General features: G+C 40.9%; 2 protein-coding genes across 5 annotated transcripts; both read left to right on the plus strand.

Annotated features, from left to right (window-relative positions):
* The first annotated feature begins 830 nt into the window (after positions 1 to 830).
* pdcd7 (programmed cell death 7) lies at positions 831 to 6,880 on the plus strand. Of its 2 annotated transcripts, none has more exons than XM_028402739.1 (5): positions 831 to 1,957; positions 2,201 to 2,339; positions 4,936 to 5,163; positions 5,246 to 5,333; positions 6,351 to 6,880. In XM_028402739.1, exons 1-5 carry the CDS (start codon positions 956 to 958, stop codon positions 6,487 to 6,489), a joined length of 1,596 nt encoding a protein of 531 aa, XP_028258540.1. In that variant the 5' UTR covers positions 831 to 955; the 3' UTR covers positions 6,490 to 6,880. The 2 variants fall into 2 exon arrangements, with proteins under 2 accessions (XP_028258540.1, XP_028258541.1); XM_028402740.1 differs by having other exon boundaries at positions 5,249 to 5,333.
* Positions 6,881 to 7,778: 898 nt separating this feature from the next.
* ubap1lb (ubiquitin associated protein 1-like b) lies at positions 7,779 to 18,295 on the plus strand. 3 transcript variants are annotated; one of them, XM_028402589.1, is made up of 6 exons: positions 7,779 to 8,817; positions 12,215 to 12,335; positions 13,599 to 14,120; positions 15,989 to 16,195; positions 17,820 to 17,921; positions 18,018 to 18,295. In XM_028402589.1, the coding sequence occupies exons 2-6, from the start codon at positions 12,228 to 12,230 to the stop codon at positions 18,150 to 18,152; spliced, it is 1,074 nt and encodes a 357-aa protein (XP_028258390.1). In that variant the 5' UTR covers positions 7,779 to 8,817; positions 12,215 to 12,227; the 3' UTR covers positions 18,153 to 18,295. The 3 variants fall into 3 exon arrangements, with proteins under 3 accessions (XP_028258390.1, XP_028258393.1, XP_028258391.1); XM_028402592.1 differs by lacking the exon at positions 7,779 to 8,817 and adding an exon at positions 11,385 to 11,433; XM_028402590.1 differs by lacking the exon at positions 7,779 to 8,817 and having other exon boundaries at positions 11,447 to 12,335.
* The last annotated feature ends 566 nt before the right edge of the window (positions 18,296 to 18,861 follow it).

The raw sequence follows: 18,861 nt of genomic DNA on the forward strand, positions 1-18,861 counted from the left end.
TGGAGGAGCAGGAAAAATCCAATCGAGCACATCTGGGACATCATGTCTCGTTCCATCCACCAACCAACCACAGACTGTCCAGGAGTTGACTGATGCTTTAATCCAGGTCTGGGAGGAGATCCCTCAGGACGACATCCACCGCCTCATTAGAAGCATGGCCAGGCGTTGTAGGGAGGTTATACAGGCACATGGATCAGCCTGTAATGTGATTTTCCACTTTTATTTTGAGTATGGTTCCAAATCTAATGGGTTAAAAGATTGATTTATTGATCATTTTTATGTTGTGTTGTTCTCAATGTATTCCACTATGTAATGAATGCAGACTTTCAACTGGAATATTTCATTAATTGAGATCTAAGATGTGTTATTTGTGATACCTTTATTTTTTGGAGCAGTGTACATTACCATCTCTTAGCACCTTAGCCATAAGAATGTCTCATACCTGATTTTATGGCAGAGATATAGCCTCTCCAAACCATAGTATAATTTTCCATGTTTGATGTCTGATCCCCGCATCTCTCATCTCCAACCCTCCTACACTGCAACACAGGACCATAAAATAATAAATTAAATGGTGAAATAATTATTTACATAAAATGAAGAATTTTTAAAAATTATTCATGACATATTTTATAGTGTATTTATTTCATGAATGCTTTGAGACAATTCTGATTGTAAAATGTGCTTTACAAATAAGACTGAATTGAATTGAATTAATGGAATGCAAAGGTCTTATAGCAAATGTTAATTTCGTCACTCTGGTTAACTCTTTCTATATTCCGCATGATCTCCCCTCACACACTCCAGTCCAGTGGGTGGCAGTATTTCTGATTTGCCAGCGCTCACGCGCAAAGAAGAACGTTTGCTAGTATGGCTGCTTTGACTGGTGCGAGAAGTGTCGTTAAAGAACCGTGCGCGTAATCTGTATGTCGATACCATAAACTGTCTGTACGACATGGACAGCACGTATCAGCACGATCATTCGGAAATTCCACCAACTCCTGGTTATGATGGCGGGCTTCCAAGAGGACTACACATTGCAAACAGTACACCCCCGATCAACGGGTTTCAAGGACTGTCGCAGCCGGAAAATATTGCTCCACTGTGGACTTATCCATCGGCCTATGACGCTCACGTACACGGAAGCAGCTATGATTTCACCGGACCATATACCGGAGAAAGGTATTTTAACGGGCCTCACTTTGTTCCTTCCTGCGAGATGAATCCACCCATCCCCTTAGACGTTACACCAACCAAGTATTTCACGAGCATGGCGCCGCCTGCTCAGACAAACGCACATAGCAGCGCTGGATTCAGATCGTTTCAGACTTTCGGCCCGCAGCTCAGAGGCGGCCCTCAGACTTCCCGGTATGACGGTATGACAGTGTACAGCCAGAGTCGATATGAGTACGCCCGAGAGAGAAGTGCCTTCCCAGGGGGCCCAATATGTAGCCTCAGTATGAGGACAGCGCATTCGGACGACGAGACGGTCAAGCAGAGGAGACAAGACATACAGTGGCTGAAGTCATTCTTTAAGACCAGAGACGAAACCTCAAGGACGCCGCAGACTCAGCGACAGCAGACGGAACTCGGCTCGGTCTCTAGCTTCAGAACGGCTCTGTACGGGGCTACTCGGCTCGTTTCACAACTGGAAGAGTCATGTCACGTCCTGAAACTCAATCTGTATAACGACAGTTTGTGGACCAACCCTTATTTGAAAGCTTTACGTGTAAAGAAAGAGCTCCAGCACATAGCGGAACTCACCAATAACACTGCTTGTTATCATCAATTGAAAGCTTACATGTCCCGTGTGGGTCGGAGGAGGGCGCGGAAACGGAAAGCTAGAAAAGAGCTACACGTAAGAGAAAAACACGCAGAAAACCGCAGGTCCGAGAAAGAGGCCGCTATAGATAAATGGAGACTGAAAGAGATACAGGAAGTTCAGGAGAGGAAGAAGGTAAGATCATGTGGCATCAAACGATGTACATTTAAAAGCACACAGAGCAGTACAAGACAAGAAACCTATACCTAATATGTTCAAACTTTGCCTATCAAACATGTTTACTAGATCCATATGCTCCCAATTAAAATATAAACATGGCTGTTCCCTGTCCATCTTATACCATGTAATTTTTACTAATGTAACGTACCCAAAACGACTGTAAGATGACAAGAAATGGTAATGGTGTTTGTGTACCAGGAGCAGGAGATGAAGCTGGCTGCAGACTCAGTTCTGTGTGAGGTCAGGAAGAAGCAGGTGGATGTGAAGAGGATACAAGACATCCTGAAATCCTTGGAGAAGCTACGGAGACTCAGGAAGGAGGCAACAGCTAGGAAAGGTGAGAGCTGATTTCACTGTTCCCTAGAACAGAGGCTGTGCAAAGATAAAATTTAAACTGATTTTTTGACAGGAGCTATGTTCCATGTACCGAGCTGTAGCATCTTTCCCCAAGGTCTGTACGGGCACACAAATCTGGTTGTCAATCCTGATTTTTGAATCTGACTTGAGTCACTTTTGTCTTGTTCCAGATATGTGTCATCAAGATGAGCATGTCTGATACGTGTAAATTAGAACTTCACAATTTGGCTTTTAATATGAATGTAGCCTTAATCATCTTTTACATTTAAAATGATTTTTATTATTTAGTGGTATTGAAATTGGCACATCTGCCTGTTGAGTTTGAAAACTGCAAGCACCGCAGGATAAAATGTTAGGTTAGGGTAGATGAAAATGTTTTTGGGGCTTCATATATTCAGCATCCTTCCTGAATCTTGTTGCCAAGCCACTGTGATGTCAGACAAGGCCAGCCTGATTTGGCATTTAGACCATGCCCATGTGGACACCTTTTGTTCTAGAAGCTCTCATTTCTCATTGCTAAAGGAAGTGAACTCTAGTTCCAAAATACATCCTTTTTTCATTGCAATGCCCATAAGCAAGATTCTGATTCTGGTATTTTCGCCTTACTTAAAATTATTAGTGGGCTACACAAGTAAGTATGGTGGACTAGATATAAGTGCATTACTAGAAATAATTAAATGAGGCACACCATCTGTTTGTGCTAGCTCCTAGGGATTTACTGATACTTTTATCAATATTATGTAATGGTCCTGATATTGAATAAAATATTTGTATAGTATATGAGTATAATATATGCTAGATTGCATATTGGATAATGTGGGCTGATCCACAGGCCAGTTTACTCACTTCAGCTCTACGTATGCAAAGCATGTCTTGTGTGGCACAAGATTGACTTAACTCACAACAAACATATGGCGCAACAACATGAAGTGAGCCAAATAGTGAGCTGTATTAAGGTCTTTTGCCAACTAGTTGGATGTGTACTTTCAATAAGTGTGAAGGAGAATGTATTAAATTGTGGGTATCTGACAATGGAAAAAGTCCAGCAAGTAGTATTGTTATTGAGCCTGAAATAGTTGGAATGGTGCGCCCCTGCTTTTTCCTCGGTGCATCACTGAGGCAGCCTCAGGAGCTGCATGCAGTTACTGCTCCATTCAACCTACTCTTACTGATTATTGTTGTTTTTCCTCCACTCTTCTCTCACCATGCACACTGTAGACTGCTACTCATCTAGAGTCTTGATCTCTTGGAAGTTTCTTCTTGTTTAAACACTCTAAAAGTTAAAACCTTCTTAGAAAGATAAGTCCAGTATTATAGAATAAAACCAAAGCTCATTTTGTACTGTACAGGAGACACGGCACAAAGGGGATTGATTGATAGTTGTCTACAGTCAATCAGGACGCAGAACACAATGTGCTGTAAAAAATAAAAAAAAGCATGCAAAAATCGCACTAAAAAAGTCTGAGGCCGAAGGTGAACCACATTATCGCGAGGGACCACTGTAAAAGACTGCCATGTATTTCATATTTAATTTAAATAAGTTTTTTAAGGAAAATGCAGGGACTTTAAGAATCGAAACTAATGATGCACTGATTAGTTTTGTTGGCCAATTCCAATGTTAGATTCAGTTTTATAGTGCGTTTGTGTGACCCATGTTGTGGAAACTTTTCTGCTCTGGTGAGAAATGAAATAGAGACTTCTGCCGGCCGACAAGGATTTATTCTTTGCAAAGAAGGTCAATCAAAACACCCTAGCAGTCAGAATGAATGAAAGACCCCAAACACGGGGAACACGTAACAGTTATACTTGCAGTAGCCTCTCCCCCTAATCAAGTCACACCCTCTTCTAGCCGGTCACAGAGCCATTTGTCTCCTGATCACCCCCCCGGAGCTGGCTCCCTGGAGTGTGGGATACAGCTCAGGATTCTCTCTATATCAGAGTCTCTTGTATATTGGGAAGGTCCCAGACATCAATGTTGAATAGCAAAAGGCAACAGGAGGTCGGGTGTCCCAGGGAAGTAACAAGGGTTAAAGGAGAGGCTGCATACAGATATTAAAATTTCCATCACACCCACTATTCTGATTTTTCCAGATTTAAATTTTCCAAAAACGCCAAATACAAACAAAATTCCTTTTATTGTAAAATTTTATTTGTACAATAAAGGTCATTATTACACCTACACTTTACTATTATTTCACTTTACAATTTACTTAATTAAATCATAAAAGTAATTTAATCATTGCAAATGGCTGCAAAGAGTATAAAAAAATTTAAGTGGGTCTGAACACTAATTAATGGTGCTACATAACTTAAACTACTAACTAAATCTACTTCTCAGTGTCCTCCTGAAATATAACCTGCCATAGGAAACAGCTTCACAACAAGATGGTGTCGCATAAGTTAAAGTGACAATTTTTGGGTTTCCCTATAAATTTGATTTGTTTGCAATTTATTTTGTAAGCTGTTCTAAGACAACTTGTATTATGGTGTGACACTATATGAATCAAGTTGAATTGAATGTGGAGGTGTTTTTGTACCCACCTTTTCACAGTGGACCCTCTGTTCGTCTGTATCAGGTATCATCATTGATCAGTCTGACAAGGTGTTTGGAGACAGACTGGAGCAGATCAGGGCTACGATGAGAAGGAGGACAGCTATTTACTTGGCAGAGAAGAAGGCTCTAATGGTGATGCTGGAGGGAGAGCAGGAGGAGGAGAGGAAGAGAGAGCAGGAGAAGCGAGTGATGAAGGAAAGAGAGAGGCAGCTGCAGTGGAAACAACGATTGACTTCAGTGCTGTTTGGAGGTAACAATTTGTCTAGTATGGATGAATTACTGTATTGTGTTTTCCAGAACACTCCTATTAATGTACATTATCTATTTGACAGAAGAGCCTAAAGCTGAAGGTGTCCTGCAGCCCCTCTGGGATTATTACAGCCAGGCTGAACAGTCTATACACACTTTGATACGAATCAGGTTTGTTTTTATATTAACTCAGATTTCAGTGGAACAACAGCTCAAGTTAGTCAATTATCTATGTATTTTCTTTATTATTTTCACATTTGTTTACAGTGGTCTCCCGTTAATCGCGGGGGTTACAGTCTAAAAACAACCCGCAATAGGCGAAATTCGTAAAAGTACTCGGCTTTATTTTTTACAATTATTATAAATCTTTTAAAGCTGTAAAACCCTTCACTACACACTTTAGACACCTTTCTCAGACAGGCATGAACATTTTTACAGTTTTCTCTCTTGTGTAAACACTCTGAGTATGAACGCATGTGTGAACACAAGCTGAGCATTTTGTACTGTACAGGAGACACGGCACGGAGGCGATTGATTGACAATGGTCTATAGTCAATCAGGACGCAGAACACAATGTGCTGTAAAAAATAAAAAAGCATGCAAAAATCGCAATAGAAAAGCCTGCAAACTGCAAAGGTGAACCGCGTTATAGCAAGGGACCACTGTATAAGACTGCCATGTATTTCATATTTAATTTAAATACATTTTGAAAAAAAACTTGTTAGTCTGAACAACACTAATTAATGGTAACTTAAACTAACTAAATCTACTTCTCAGCATCCTCCTGAAATAAAAGCTGCCATAGGAAATTGCTTCACAACAAGATGGTGTCGCATAAGTCAAAGTGACATCATCATGTTGACCCATCTTCAAAATTCCAGTTATTTATTATTGTATTCTGTGTCTTGATGCACGTTTATTTTTACGCAGACCAGCCACCACCCACACATGCTGTAGATTTTAGTGAAACCTGTTTGCCTCACATATTGTCATGGTTTTCTGTAAATTTAATTATATTCATATTAACAATAATAATAATATTTATTATTTGCTGTGGCTTAAAATGAAAATTTGTCTATAGTCGCAGATGTCCACTGAACCCGGAATGGAAAGTTCATTTTTTGTTTTGCTGCAGTCACATGTTGTGTTGTCATGATTGAATGTGATTGTAATGTTGCTTTTTTGCAGGAATGATTGGGACAAATTTGTGGTTGCACCAGATCATCCTGATGGTTCCTTTGTTCCTCAGAGGTGGATCCTTCCTGAGCCCCCATCAAACTATTCCTGGGCCTCTGTGCTGCAGATGGCTGACGCTGACAACCTCTGACTCATCTGTACTCTCTGCCTTACCCTTCGGAGGCAGCTGGCTCTTTTTAAAGCTCACTTGGCAGCCTATCTTCCCCAGCTGCAAACATATTGCTAAACAACAGTTACAAGGGTGAAAAAGACATCGAGCATAAACAGTCACAGTCAATTGTTCAGTCAGCCACCTGCCTTTTCTTGCTACCCTTCTGTTACAGTATAACTGAATCTAAAAAAAATCATATTCATTGTTGTCTATATTGATCTACTTCCTTTTTTTCTTATCCCCCTAAGAATGTATTTGTTGAAGATTTGTTGAGGTTTTTTTTACCCTAATTTTTTAGAAACATTCTAATACATAGTAATCTAACATACTAATTTATAAACTGGTTATAAATTTTGTCATTACGCACAGAGCAACATGATTCTTATTGCTTTCTCTCTCTCTCTTTCTCTCTGTCTGTTGCATTTTTCACTAAATGCATTGGAGTCATCATTATAGTTGACCTAACACTGATTTGTTATGTGGCAATGGCTGTAGGATAATCAGAATCAGAATCAGAATCAGAAATACTTTATTGATCCCAGGGGGAAATTGCTTTCGTTCCAGGTGCTCCGTGTGTACTCAAAAAAGACAGAAATACAAATAAGGTAAAGTAGTGAGCATAAAAATAAAAAATATAAAATAAAACCTAATAAATTCTAAACATTAATATACATTCAAGTCAAATCCTGGCAAGTGAAGACTAAAGTCATATATAATACAACTTGTACCATGTGCAGTAAAATCTTGTCTAAATAAATCCAATATGGATATGATTACAAGACAGTGTGTTCTGGTCTCAGAGGGAGGTGTTGTACAGTTTGATGGCCACAGGAAGGAAGGACCTCCTGTGGCGCTCAGTGGTGCATTTAGGAGGGATCAGTCTGGCACTGAACGTACTCCTGCACTTCAGCAGCACGTGGTGTAGAGGATGGAAGCTGTTCTCCAGGATCCCCTGCAGCTTAGACAGCATCCTTCTGTCTGACACTGCTGTCAGGGAGTCCAGCTCCACCCCCACCACATCCCCGGCCCTTCGGATCAGTTTGTTGAGTCTGTTTGTGTCCGCTGCTTTCAGTCTGCTGCCCCAGCACACAACAGCAAACAAAATGGCACTGGCAACCACAGACTCATAAAAAATCCTCAGCATAGTCCGACAGATGTTAAAAGACCGGAGCCTCCTCAGAAAATAGAGGCGGCTCTGGCCCTTCTTGTAGAGGGCTTCAGTATTACAGTATACAGTGTACATTACAGTGTACAGTATATACACAGTATAGTAATACTGTGTTTACATCTGGTGTCACATGTTTTAGCAACTCTATATTATCTTGCCTGTAGGTAATAGTTCACAGTTGCTGGCTTGTGTGAGATAAGTCCTTAGTGATGGTTTTTGCTCTGCTAAGAAAGTGTGATGTGGCAGCCACTAATTTTTACTGCAGATTATGACTTTGCAGAGCCTTTTTATCTGCAGTAGATCAATGTCTCTCCTCCCACTGAAGTCAGGAATACTCTCCCTTGTCTTGGTGGTGTTTAGCATCAGATTGTTGAGTAAACAATTCAATTTTATTTATATAGCACTTTTTACAATCAACAGTGTCTGCAGGCGCTTTAGAGAACCCTCTTAAGAGCAACAGTGTCAGGAAAAACTCCCTTTTAAAAGGAAGAAATTATGCATTGCAAGGACAAACATGACAAGTTGTTGTAATAGAAATACAGAGTATTTTTTTGTATTTAAGCTGATATGTAATTCAACTTAATTATGTTAGTACTACATAGAAAGTGACATAGGCAGGTGTTGACAATAGATGCTGGGTTAGTCAGAGGGCTGGATGCCGTTCAGGATGTTGATCTGGACGGACAGACACCTGCAGAAAAATACAGTGAGAGAAAGAGGGAGAGAGACATACAGATCTGGACATACAGTAGTGCCATGAAATAAAAGATTGCATTTGGGCCTGAAGAGGGGAGAAGAAGATGGAACATGGATAGTGGTAGGCCTAAATCCAGCAGGTTATCAACCAGAATGTGGGGATTAGTTAATTGGCTACATTATGTTGTTACATTGCAAGCGTTTGTACTGCCACACAGTTAGCAGATTATTTTCGTAGTTTCTTATATAGAGAGTGTTTGATGTAGACAGCCTTCAAAAGTGAATCCACATAGGATAATACTACAATCAGCTGTCTTTGCGGCTGTGACACGGGTGCTGTGGGCAGTAAAGTGGATGGGGTTACTGACGGTCAGTGGATTAGCGACTAAACCACCAGAATGAGGCTTCTGTCTCACATGCAGACCGCAGCACCAGCAACACAGGTAGGCTTTGCTTTTCTAACTTTAACATGGTGTGTTCAAATAGAGAATAAATAAAAGTGATTTAATAATGTGCTGCATTTTCACTGTAAATCATAGTTTTAATTTTATGTCTTAGGAGACATTTTAAAAATGATTGTTAGAAGGTTGATCTAAAAGACCTCTAAAATAATTTACAGTATCCCATTTAACATAAAGTATATGAAAATACTTGCATTGTATGTCATTCAAACATGTTCAGCGAACAGAAAGGGGTGAAACATTGATAAAAGTTTTTGAGTGATTTAAAAGAAGTTGATTTTTGCAGTGTGTGTGTTTCTGCAGTGTAAAAAATCACTTCTTTTCACACGTGTACGCAATGTAGCGTTTCTTTATATATGGGATTTTAAATCAAACTGGCTAACGTGTTATTTGTCCTGGCAGCATTGCCAGGTAAATAAATAAGAGGCAAAGTGACCTTAGGGAGCATCTGTTGTGGATTCTGGACCATCTGTCCACTTGATATTTTGGTGTGACACAATTCTAAGTACACTGATCTTAATGCATAACAGTCACACGCCTTATGTGTTTGACAGAAGTAATGTCTTCATTGATGTGAGCAGGAACTCAAAACATCATCTCATTATAACATACTAAATCTACCATGTCTGACAGGAGATGTTCACTTGTCACATAATGCCTTGTTGCAATTCTTCCTGTGTGCACAACTCATCTCTTTGTTGTGTAATCACTCCACCAAAATAGAAAAGGGGTGGAGATTTCCTAGGAAAATGAAGCTGACTTGGAGTTGACCTTTTCTCACTATGTTCATGCATCTGGAGTAGCCTATTAGGTGATGGATATATCAAGAATTTATTATTGCATTAACACAACACACAGTTAAGAACTGTGCAATAACACTTGCTTTAACACAGGGGTGCCACTTGTTTGGCTCATGAGTTACTTTTAACAATGAACATGTCAAAATGATCAAATTGATTGTGAATAGTTACATTTTCAGTACAAACATCTGTGCCCATAACCAGTTATGGGCAACAAGTCAATTCGATTAGTCTGTGTCATGGAACAGGTGATGGCCATTAAGTGAACAGAGAGCCTTTTAAACGGATGATAATAAATGGCAATGAAAATTAGGCTTTTTTTTTAACCGTGTATTTTAACTCCGCAAGCAAAGTATTCCTAGAGTAGTTCAATGTTATCAGCCTTTCATTAATAGATAGAATTATGTTAGTAGACATTGGCATTGTTTCTCACCAAGGTACCAGACATCGTTGGTGTCACTTGAGTAATTAACTTAAAAGTGACACCAACGGTCCAGTGCACTGACATTATGATTGAGGGACTATAAAAAGGGAGGGATTGTAAAAACACAGCGAGCCCCCACGTATTCATTGCATCTCTAGAGAGACATCAATCCACAGACGCATTTCAAAAGCAAAGCATATCGTGCATCTTACAAGCTCCCACGAGATGCCTGCCTGATCCAGAATTCCTGTTACGTTTTGGGCAGGGCGGTAGAGTAAAACAGAGTGGCGACAATTCCATAGACTCCCGCTGTAAAAACTGTGTAAAAAGTGCTGCGTTTTTGATAACTTTTGGTCCCTAATGCCTTAAGGGTAACCAGACCAATATTCAACTGGATTGGACAAATTCCCTAGGAGGAGTTCGTAAAAGTGAGTTTTTTTTCAAAATGGCGGACTTCCTGTGCGTTTTAGAGGATACCTCCAAGAGACCTTTTTTCTCGTCTACAGGTCATACATATGCGTACTAATTTTTGTGTCTGTAGGTCAAATGGGGAAGCAGATCTCATTATAGGGGGCGCTGCTGAGCCATGTGGCCACGCCCACATATGACGATAAGGTTCTATGAAAAGGTGCACAGGGGCTGATGTCATGATAGAGTAAGAGGCAGGTAGGATGAACAAATCAAGAAACACAGCAGCTTTCTCTATGGTGGCGAAGGGTCACCTTCATGGCGATGCCCCGCCCACACGGTGTAACATCAAGCTGCGTTTTTGATAACTTTTGCTCAGCTATGTCTTCAGAACCATGTGACAAAATCTCAGGTCTGTCAGAGTATTTCCCTAGGAGGAGTTCGTTCAAATACGAGGTGTGGAACATGGAAATCAGCCTGAACACAATTCATACTGCCAGTAGGTGGCGCTAGGAGTGTATCAGCTCATTAGCATATCAATCTGTTCAGAATGACAGGCTCAGCATGCCTGATTTTTTTCATCCACATAGGATGATGTGGGAGATACCGGCACAAATACATCCATTTCCTGTGCGTTGGCGAAGGGTCAAAAATCGTGGCAGCGCCACAGCCAGTCAAAGTGCTGTGTTTTTGATAACTTTTGGTCCCTGACCCCTGAAGGGCAAGCGCACCAATTCTTAGCCATATCAAGCAATTCCACTAGGAGTTCGCAAAAGTGCGGGGTGAGAAAATTGGAACATGGTTTTTCAAAATGGCCGCCTTCCTGTACGTCGTGGAATTTTCGGCCAAGAGGCTTTTTTTCTTGTCACACTTTAGGGGGCGCTGCAGAGCCATGCAGCCACACCCGCCAATGGCGACAGTGTTAAGTCGCAGTTTTCATCAGGGGACAATTTTGTGCCAAATTTGGTGAGTTTTTGAGCACATTCAGGGGGGCAAAATTGCGATACCGGAGCCAGAACAACAATCAAGTATAATAATAAACGCTTGCACTTCAATAGGGCTCTCGCACCACTCGGTGCTCGGGCCCTAATAATAATAAACACTTACATTTCAATAGGGCTCTTGATTGCCTTGCAGCAATCAAACTAATAATATAAGAGAAAGTCTAGGCAGATTTTGCTGTCACATCCAGGGTCATTACAGCATTTTACCAGATGCAGTACTGAACAATTCACCCAGTGCTCTCCTGTGCTTTCTAGGGTGAGAGTTATAGTGAGACAGTGCTGCTAAAACTAGAGCAGAATTTTATTGGAGATTAAGTTGGTATCATATGCATTTTACAACCTAAAGGTGCTGTTTTACTAGTCATCAGAGCTATGACAGATAATGCCAGTTGGAATGTATATGGTGAAACACAAGAAAGAAATTAAACACATTAGAGGTATCAATCAGTGATGACCTTTAGTTTCTTACCTCTTATGTGTGCTTGAACCACTTTGCTTACAGGTGTGCACATTCTACATTAAGTGTTTTTTTTTTTCTTCAAAGTTTGTGTAGAAGATGTGCCCTTTCTAAGCTCTGTTTTTTGTGTACGCAATATAAATAAGACCGTAGATCAGCTCATAACTTGCTAAGCTTAAATTCAACAGTATTGTTCCACAGTAGATTTGTGTGTGAATAAGTCATTTTGCTGACACTATAAATCAACAGTTAAAAATTTGACTTTCCCCATGTTCATGTCTTTCAGTTGATTGAACAAGATGGATGGCGTTCCTCTAAAAATGCCACAGGCTCCTGCCTTTCTTATAGTTGAAGATAATGTCAACATTGTTGTCCCTGATTACCTCACTGTAATGCAGGAAACAGAGGTGAGTGCTATCTCTGTGTGTACATTATGCGTTAGGGGTGGGACGGGTCAGGAAAAAAATCCGAACCGTTCGGTACACGTGTTTCGGTTCGGGGCGCGTGTTCTGGACATGCGCATCAAGTAATACAGGAAGGCGTTTTTACCACAACATGGAGACGAGTGTTGGCAACTTGGCGTCTCTCTCGCTACATTTGGCGGCTTTTCAAAACTTTTTTTTTTTTATCAAAAGCTACCAGTGACTCTCTGGTGACGTTTGGAGCCTGACGTGAAATCATCCTGCAGTCAGCTACTGTCCTCGACAAGCAGCGGCCGTGAGCTCCTCCCCCGCCTCAAAACACTCACAGCCGGTCAGTCTCTCTGTAGCTTCACGCAGCAGGTTCAGCTGCAGGCGGAGCAGAGAGACCCACAGCACTCTGCGTCCAACCGTGCGCAAAGCTGCCGAAGGTCCCGTCAGTGCTTACAGAGCGGGATGTAAACAGCATATTTTATTGGCAAAAATAAAATAAAAACACGGACCTCAGTAACGTTAGCATAAACTAGCGCAGTCATAGAGTCTATCCAACTAACATGTAATGAGCAACGGTGGACAAAGCAACACGTTCTCTGTCCGACGGTGTGTTTGTGTGTCTGTGTGTGTACGCACATCGGGCATCTGAGCGCAGACAGCAGCGCAGAGAGAAATGACGTGCTGCCCTGCAAATAAGATAAATAACATGAGCTGTTCAGTTTGTTTAATAAAGGAACAAGGTGTAGACCTGTTCTATAGGAAAGTTCTTAAATGGCTTCTGTTATGATCTGGTGCTATATAGAAATTAAAAAGAAATGAAATTGACTTGACCTGATATAATGATGGGAAAACACTGAACTGATTCTTAAATATGTTGAATGTTGGATAAACAGGATATATATTTTATGCTCATCTATGGTATTTCCAGAGTGTTAAAAGTAGAAAAACCTCAACAATGTAAACCGAACCAAAAACCGTGACCTCAGAACCGTGATACGAACCAAACCGTGGATTTAGTGAACCGTTCCACCCCTTTTATGCGTACAGACTAAATTTACTGCTGTGCTGTGTCCTCATCACACCTGCTTTGCATCACAGTTTGTTTTACAAATGTTTTTTTCTTTTATCTAAACACCACTATATGGCCCTATTGAAGCCATCAGTGTGTTCATTAGGTTAATTTAGTAGAATACAGACACCTGGCATTGTACGTGTACGGATTTGTTTCTGTGACTAACTATGTTGTTTTTGTAACAGTATCAATTTAGCCTGGAGAACTGGGTGCTAACTGGACTGCAGAACATATTCAACAAGGAGGCAAAGCTTCAGCCCTGCTCTTCTTTATTAATGTTATCGCCATCTTGTCCACCATACTGGATGATGTTCAGCAGCCCACAGCAGAGCCGATTGGCCAGCCGCCACAGTTCCGACTTTTGGGAGCCCAATCCTCGACAGCGGTCCTATAGCCTCAAATCTGATGTCCTGCGCTCTGCATTTTCTACCTCAGATCCTGTACATGAAATAGAAAGCCCAACACAGAAATCCAAGCCGCATGTGTCAGTTAAGGCTTGCTTGGGAGCGGAGTGTCAGCATGGCCAGAGAAAAGCACAGAAAGCCTTTGACCTAGTGGACTCACAGGCCTGTCTGAGAAACTTGCCACAGTACCACAGAAACACCCTGGACACATCCACACAACACAATCCCAGCACCGATGACCATACACAGAAGCTGTGCCCTTTCCAGAAAGCCAGTACAGTCATTACATGCACAGCAGAAAAGGTAAGAGTTAAACAAAATATAAACTCTCATGTCTTTACACAAATTACTCTACCACTTTTAGATTGGAAAAACAACATAATGATGTGGATTTTCTTTTTCAGGAGAAACATTAAATGTCCTAATAGATAAATTAGAATATTGTGGAAAAGTTAATTTGTTTCAGTAGTTAAATTCAAAATGTGATACTCCTATATAAAGGGTGCCAAATCGTTTTTTTTTTCTCTTTTCAGCCTGTTGCCTGCTTCAGAATCTCTCTTTAAACATCTAGTCTATTTTTGCCCACATTTAGGATCTCTCTTTTAGTCATTTAAATCAAGGTGTTGTTGTACTTCCTCTCCTAGCCACAAATTAACATAATGCAAGATTTATGGGACATTGTTGGGCTCCTGTTAGTTTAGATCCCAGGCCTATGACACCAGCAAGTGAGTTGACCTGAGGAGATGCTCCAGAAATGCTGAAATGGAGCATGTGCTTCCTCCTTCTGTCTGTGTGTTCTGCACCTGAAGAAGCTCTTGCGCTTCACTACATTCATCACGCCCACAATAAATTCCGACCAATCACAGCATGGTTGACGCACAGCCTTGAGAGAAAAAGCCCGGGCCATGTGTCTGAGAGCGCTGCACAACGGGCGGTCCGAGAGAAAAATGACGTCATTTTGTGGGCGTAACGTCGGCAGGTGGGAGGGAGTTCTCTGTTCTCACGGAGTATTGATCCAGCTTAAGGCAGTGGCACACTGACAAAAGAAAGTTTAAAAATAGTTGGCAACCTGAGTATATTCAGTACACACAGAGTGGAACAATCAAGTATTTGTTTTGTTTAATAATTATGACTTACAGTTGATAAAAAGGCAAAAATCTCAAAAATTGTGAAAAAGATCAATATTGTATCACAATAGTATCACACTAATCAGCTAAATAACTCAAAACACCTGCAAAGGTTTCCTGAGCATGTAAATGGTCTCTTAGTCTGTTTCAAAATGCCACACAATCATCAGAAAGACTGCTGACTTGATTGATGTCAAGAAGAGGGCTCGGATGAAACTGTTCTCGCATGTCCGCTGGAAAACGTTCTCTCGTGTATTACATTCCTCCGCAAATAAACCTCCTCATTACGGCGGCTAAGTCGTTAAGCCATTGTCTTCAGCAAACAAGAATGATTTGTTAATATTCTCTGCCTCGTTGCCCATAGCTTAGATAAGGCAGCTCACCTGCCCTTGCCCTTCGTCTTTGTCAAGCTTTGTTGCAAATGCTGCCACTTTCACTGTCTTGTCTTCGTGCCAACGACCGAGAACGCTTCTGAGTATTGGATTGTAGAACTCAGTTTTTATTGCTCCCAAACACAGTACAACAAGATCACAATGTGGGTTGGTCCCTAACTGCCTCAAAAGGTAGCCTGCTGTTGCAAAAGTGCTGTAAGGCAGCTGCAGAGTGTAACTTAAGATAAGAGATAAGATAAGGTGTACTCACACATGACACGTGCCCCCCTCTTTGTCCGTATTTGGAGTTTTGGCGGACTGTGATGCTGCCAACATGGCAATGGTCGGAGTGTCCTGGAGCCTCCCAACGGGCCTTAAAACCCAACTCTTCAGCAACAGAAGCTTTGTCCATACTTTTTGCTGTCAATGGCCTTCACCCCCTTAACACACTAACTGATTTTAGTGCTGACTAGACAAGCCGACTGTCCCCAACTGGTGCGGACTCTGCCCAGCAGGGAATTGTGGGTAAAGTTGTGCAGAAAATCTTGTAGTGTGTCCACAGCCTTTGTGTCTTTTAAGGGATGTTCCAACCTTCTGTAAGTGTTACAGAACCTAAGCATCAGTTCATATTCACACTAATTGTGTGCATTCACCACTGTCTACTGTTTCTTAGACATCTCCTAAATCAGATTCCAGGACCCAGTCTGCCACCTCTCCCCACCAGGGTCTCCTCTTCCCTGGTGCAGACTCATCAGCAGAGCTCCTGTCAGCTCTGAGTCCAGAGGAAAGAGAGTTGCTGGGGGTGGTCACTGCTCAGGGCTACCCTCTCCATACTGCCATTGTTGCCCTGCAGAAGACAGGACAGCAGACCCCAGATCAGGTCAGCCTCATTTCAGAGCTGTGTTGCTGGGCACATTTATTTGCTGTCCAAAGCCACCCATACATTATACAGCACACAGAACAGTATGACAATGTTTCTTAGTTAGTTACTTTCTCTGTGTATGACCTTTGCTAAATATTCCTGGATGTTTGACTCAGGATATGATTTTTTTTATTTTTTGTTGATTTGTATTTTTTGGTACCTTTGCCTTTGTGGATTGCCTTCCTGGTTTTTGAACTCTGCATGTAATACAAACTTTTGCCTAAGCCATAGTGTACTGTTGCCTGCTTTATCCAAGTAAAGCTTCTGAACTCTAATTTTAGTCTGGCAGTTGTGCTTGTGGGTCCTTCCCTTGGTTAATCCCTACACAAGTATTTAAAATGTTCTTTGATGGATTCAAACCAGGTTTTAAGTAGAGCTTTAAAATGCAAAAAGAAGAAACATGAGCAGGAGACCTAGAGGGCTGAATATTTCCTTGGTCCTAAGTTTTTGATCAGGAGTGTATTAAATATGCAGCAAAAACAACAGAAACTGTTTCCACAGGGGGCATAAACAATGACAGACCTGCCTCGGAGTTCTTCCTTTTATGACTTGAAGTTGATGAATGCAAGAAAAGATCTGAACTCCAAAGAGTTTTACATCCTGATCGGATTATTCTTCTGGCTTTTGCTTATAGTTAGCCAGTTTAAATGAGAGAATACACAATTAACTGTGACAAGTTGTGGCAATTTTGTTAGCCATGGCGGCCATATCGGTTGATCAGGTTGGCTGTAATAAGCCTATTTAGACATCCTAGACAAAGGGATGAGTACAGACTGCAGGTCAACCTCCGCATCCGGCCTGTTTGTCAGTGTCACTGTCCATCTGCAAAGCCACAGCCATGCAGCTCACATTTTGACTTATGTTAGTGTGTTGTATTACTTCAAAACGAAGTTGGTCAGGACACATTGTTCATTTTGTCCATAGGCTATGCAACTAATTTTTACTTGATTTAAACACCTGATTACATACTTTGGGATTTAAAGATTCAAAACCATTATGTGGCCTGCAGTCGGCTTGTAATGCTGTTCTGTACATTGCATAATGTGCACACAGCTTTTGGCAGCAAATAACCACCATACCGAGAAGTATTACTCTACAGTACACACTCTATGGACATTAAGCCACTATAAGCCAAACTACAAATAGAGCTTAGCCCTGCTCTGCGTAACAGGATTCTGTAGCCATGTTGAAAATAAACTCTGGGCAAAGCTTTTGTTTGCAACTTGGACACTGTCCCAATGAACCCAGAAATATGACATCGCTAGACACATTCATTTTCATTCAGATCTTAGCCAGATTTCAGTGAATCTGGATTAACTCACCCACAAGTCTGAACAGGGTCTTATAGATCCACGGCAATATAAGAAGACAGCAAGCAAAATGCAGAGACAATCCGATGTAAAAAAAAAACATCTGGTTGTTCTGACATATAACTAAAGATAGATATAGGTAAAAAATAAAGCTATGATAAGAGAATGTATGTACTGTGCAGAGCCTTTTACTAACTGATTTAGATATTTCCTCAGTCCTCAGCTAGTTTGTCATTTTATGTGTGTGTGTGCATGTATGTGTGTGTGCACAGATATTAAGATACCTGGTGGCATGCGATCACCTGTGTCAACTGGGTTATGACAAGGCTCAGGTAGAAGAGGCTTTGGAAATGTTTCAGAACTGCAAAACAAAGGTAAGACGTGCAGCATTAATATCACAAGTCTGTAATCTTGTCAGAGACATTTTATGCTTTTTTAAAATTAAAATCTTGTGATTTCTTCATACCAAGGCAGAGGAGTTCCTTCATCTGCTGAGTCAGTTCAATGAGATGGGCTTTCAGCAGAACACTATCAAAGAAGTGCTGCTCGTCCATGAAAACCACAGAGAACGGGCCCTTGAGGAACTTATGATGCGCGTGGCCTGATGACACATGCTTATATCCCAAGATTTTACTCAAGGAACAAAAGAACTTTGTTTTGTGTTGATGCAGTCAGAATAAAACAACATGTACAACAACTGCATGCTAATAATTATGATACTGCTCTTCAAGTGTCAATCCCATTCTTATGAATGTATTATCTCAAGAACTCCTTGAGGGATTTTGTCACATTCAGTATAGAAGTGTACTGTATAGAATTTGGTGGATTTGTTCTGTTAACAATTGAATAATTTATACACAGAGACATACAACAAAGAGTCACTGAAACCTGCATGTTTTGGTGCTGTGCCCTGTGAGCAGAATACAGCCCATAGAATAGACTGGGCCAAGAAATCCATCTTTACACACCAGTGGGTGTGCTCACATCAGCATGTGTGGTAAGGTTAAAATAATAAATAGGTATAAGTCAAAAAGATAAATATCTAAGCTCAATAGGGATTGATGTTCATTAATCACTAAAAATCATTTGTTTAAATTGAGTAACTTGTGCTTAGAATAATAAATAGCTACAAAACAGCTAAAATTTGAATGAAAGAAACAGCTAAAATGGTTATAAAAAGAGAGTTGGGAGGCAAAATTGGTAAAATATGTAATTCATTGTTTGCTTTCCTCCTTCTGTTCTCGACTATGACAGCCTTAATGCACGATTCGGATATAGATTGCTTCTGCCCCCCTGGTGGGGATCTCAGTAGTT

Source organism: Parambassis ranga, chromosome 3, assembly GCF_900634625.1.
Source record: "Parambassis ranga chromosome 3, fParRan2.1, whole genome shotgun sequence".
Classification (NCBI taxonomy): Eukaryota; Metazoa; Chordata; class Actinopteri; family Ambassidae; genus Parambassis; species Parambassis ranga.

What these genes read in the sequence shown, in the direction of transcription:
- pdcd7 (XM_028402739.1), top strand. Translation starts at nt 956, where the DNA reads ATGGACAGCACGTATCAGCACGATCATTCGGAAATTCCACCAACTCCT. An exon ending in AAGTTCAGGAGAGGAAGAAG is followed by an intron (nt 1,958 to 2,200) that starts GTAAGATCATGT and finishes TTTGTGTACCAG; the next exon opens with GAGCAGGAGATGAAGCTGGC. An exon ending in GACTTCAGTGCTGTTTGGAG is followed by an intron (nt 5,164 to 5,245) that starts GTAACAATTTGT and finishes TCTATTTGACAG; the next exon opens with AAGAGCCTAAAGCTGAAGGT.
- ubap1lb (XM_028402589.1), top strand. Translation starts at nt 12,228, where the DNA reads ATGGATGGCGTTCCTCTAAAAATGCCACAGGCTCCTGCCTTTCTTATA. An exon ending in GACAGCAGACCCCAGATCAG is followed by an intron (nt 16,196 to 17,819) that starts GTCAGCCTCATT and finishes GTGTGTGCACAG; the next exon opens with ATATTAAGATACCTGGTGGC. An exon ending in TTCAGAACTGCAAAACAAAG is followed by an intron (nt 17,922 to 18,017) that starts GTAAGACGTGCA and finishes CTTCATACCAAG; the next exon opens with GCAGAGGAGTTCCTTCATCT.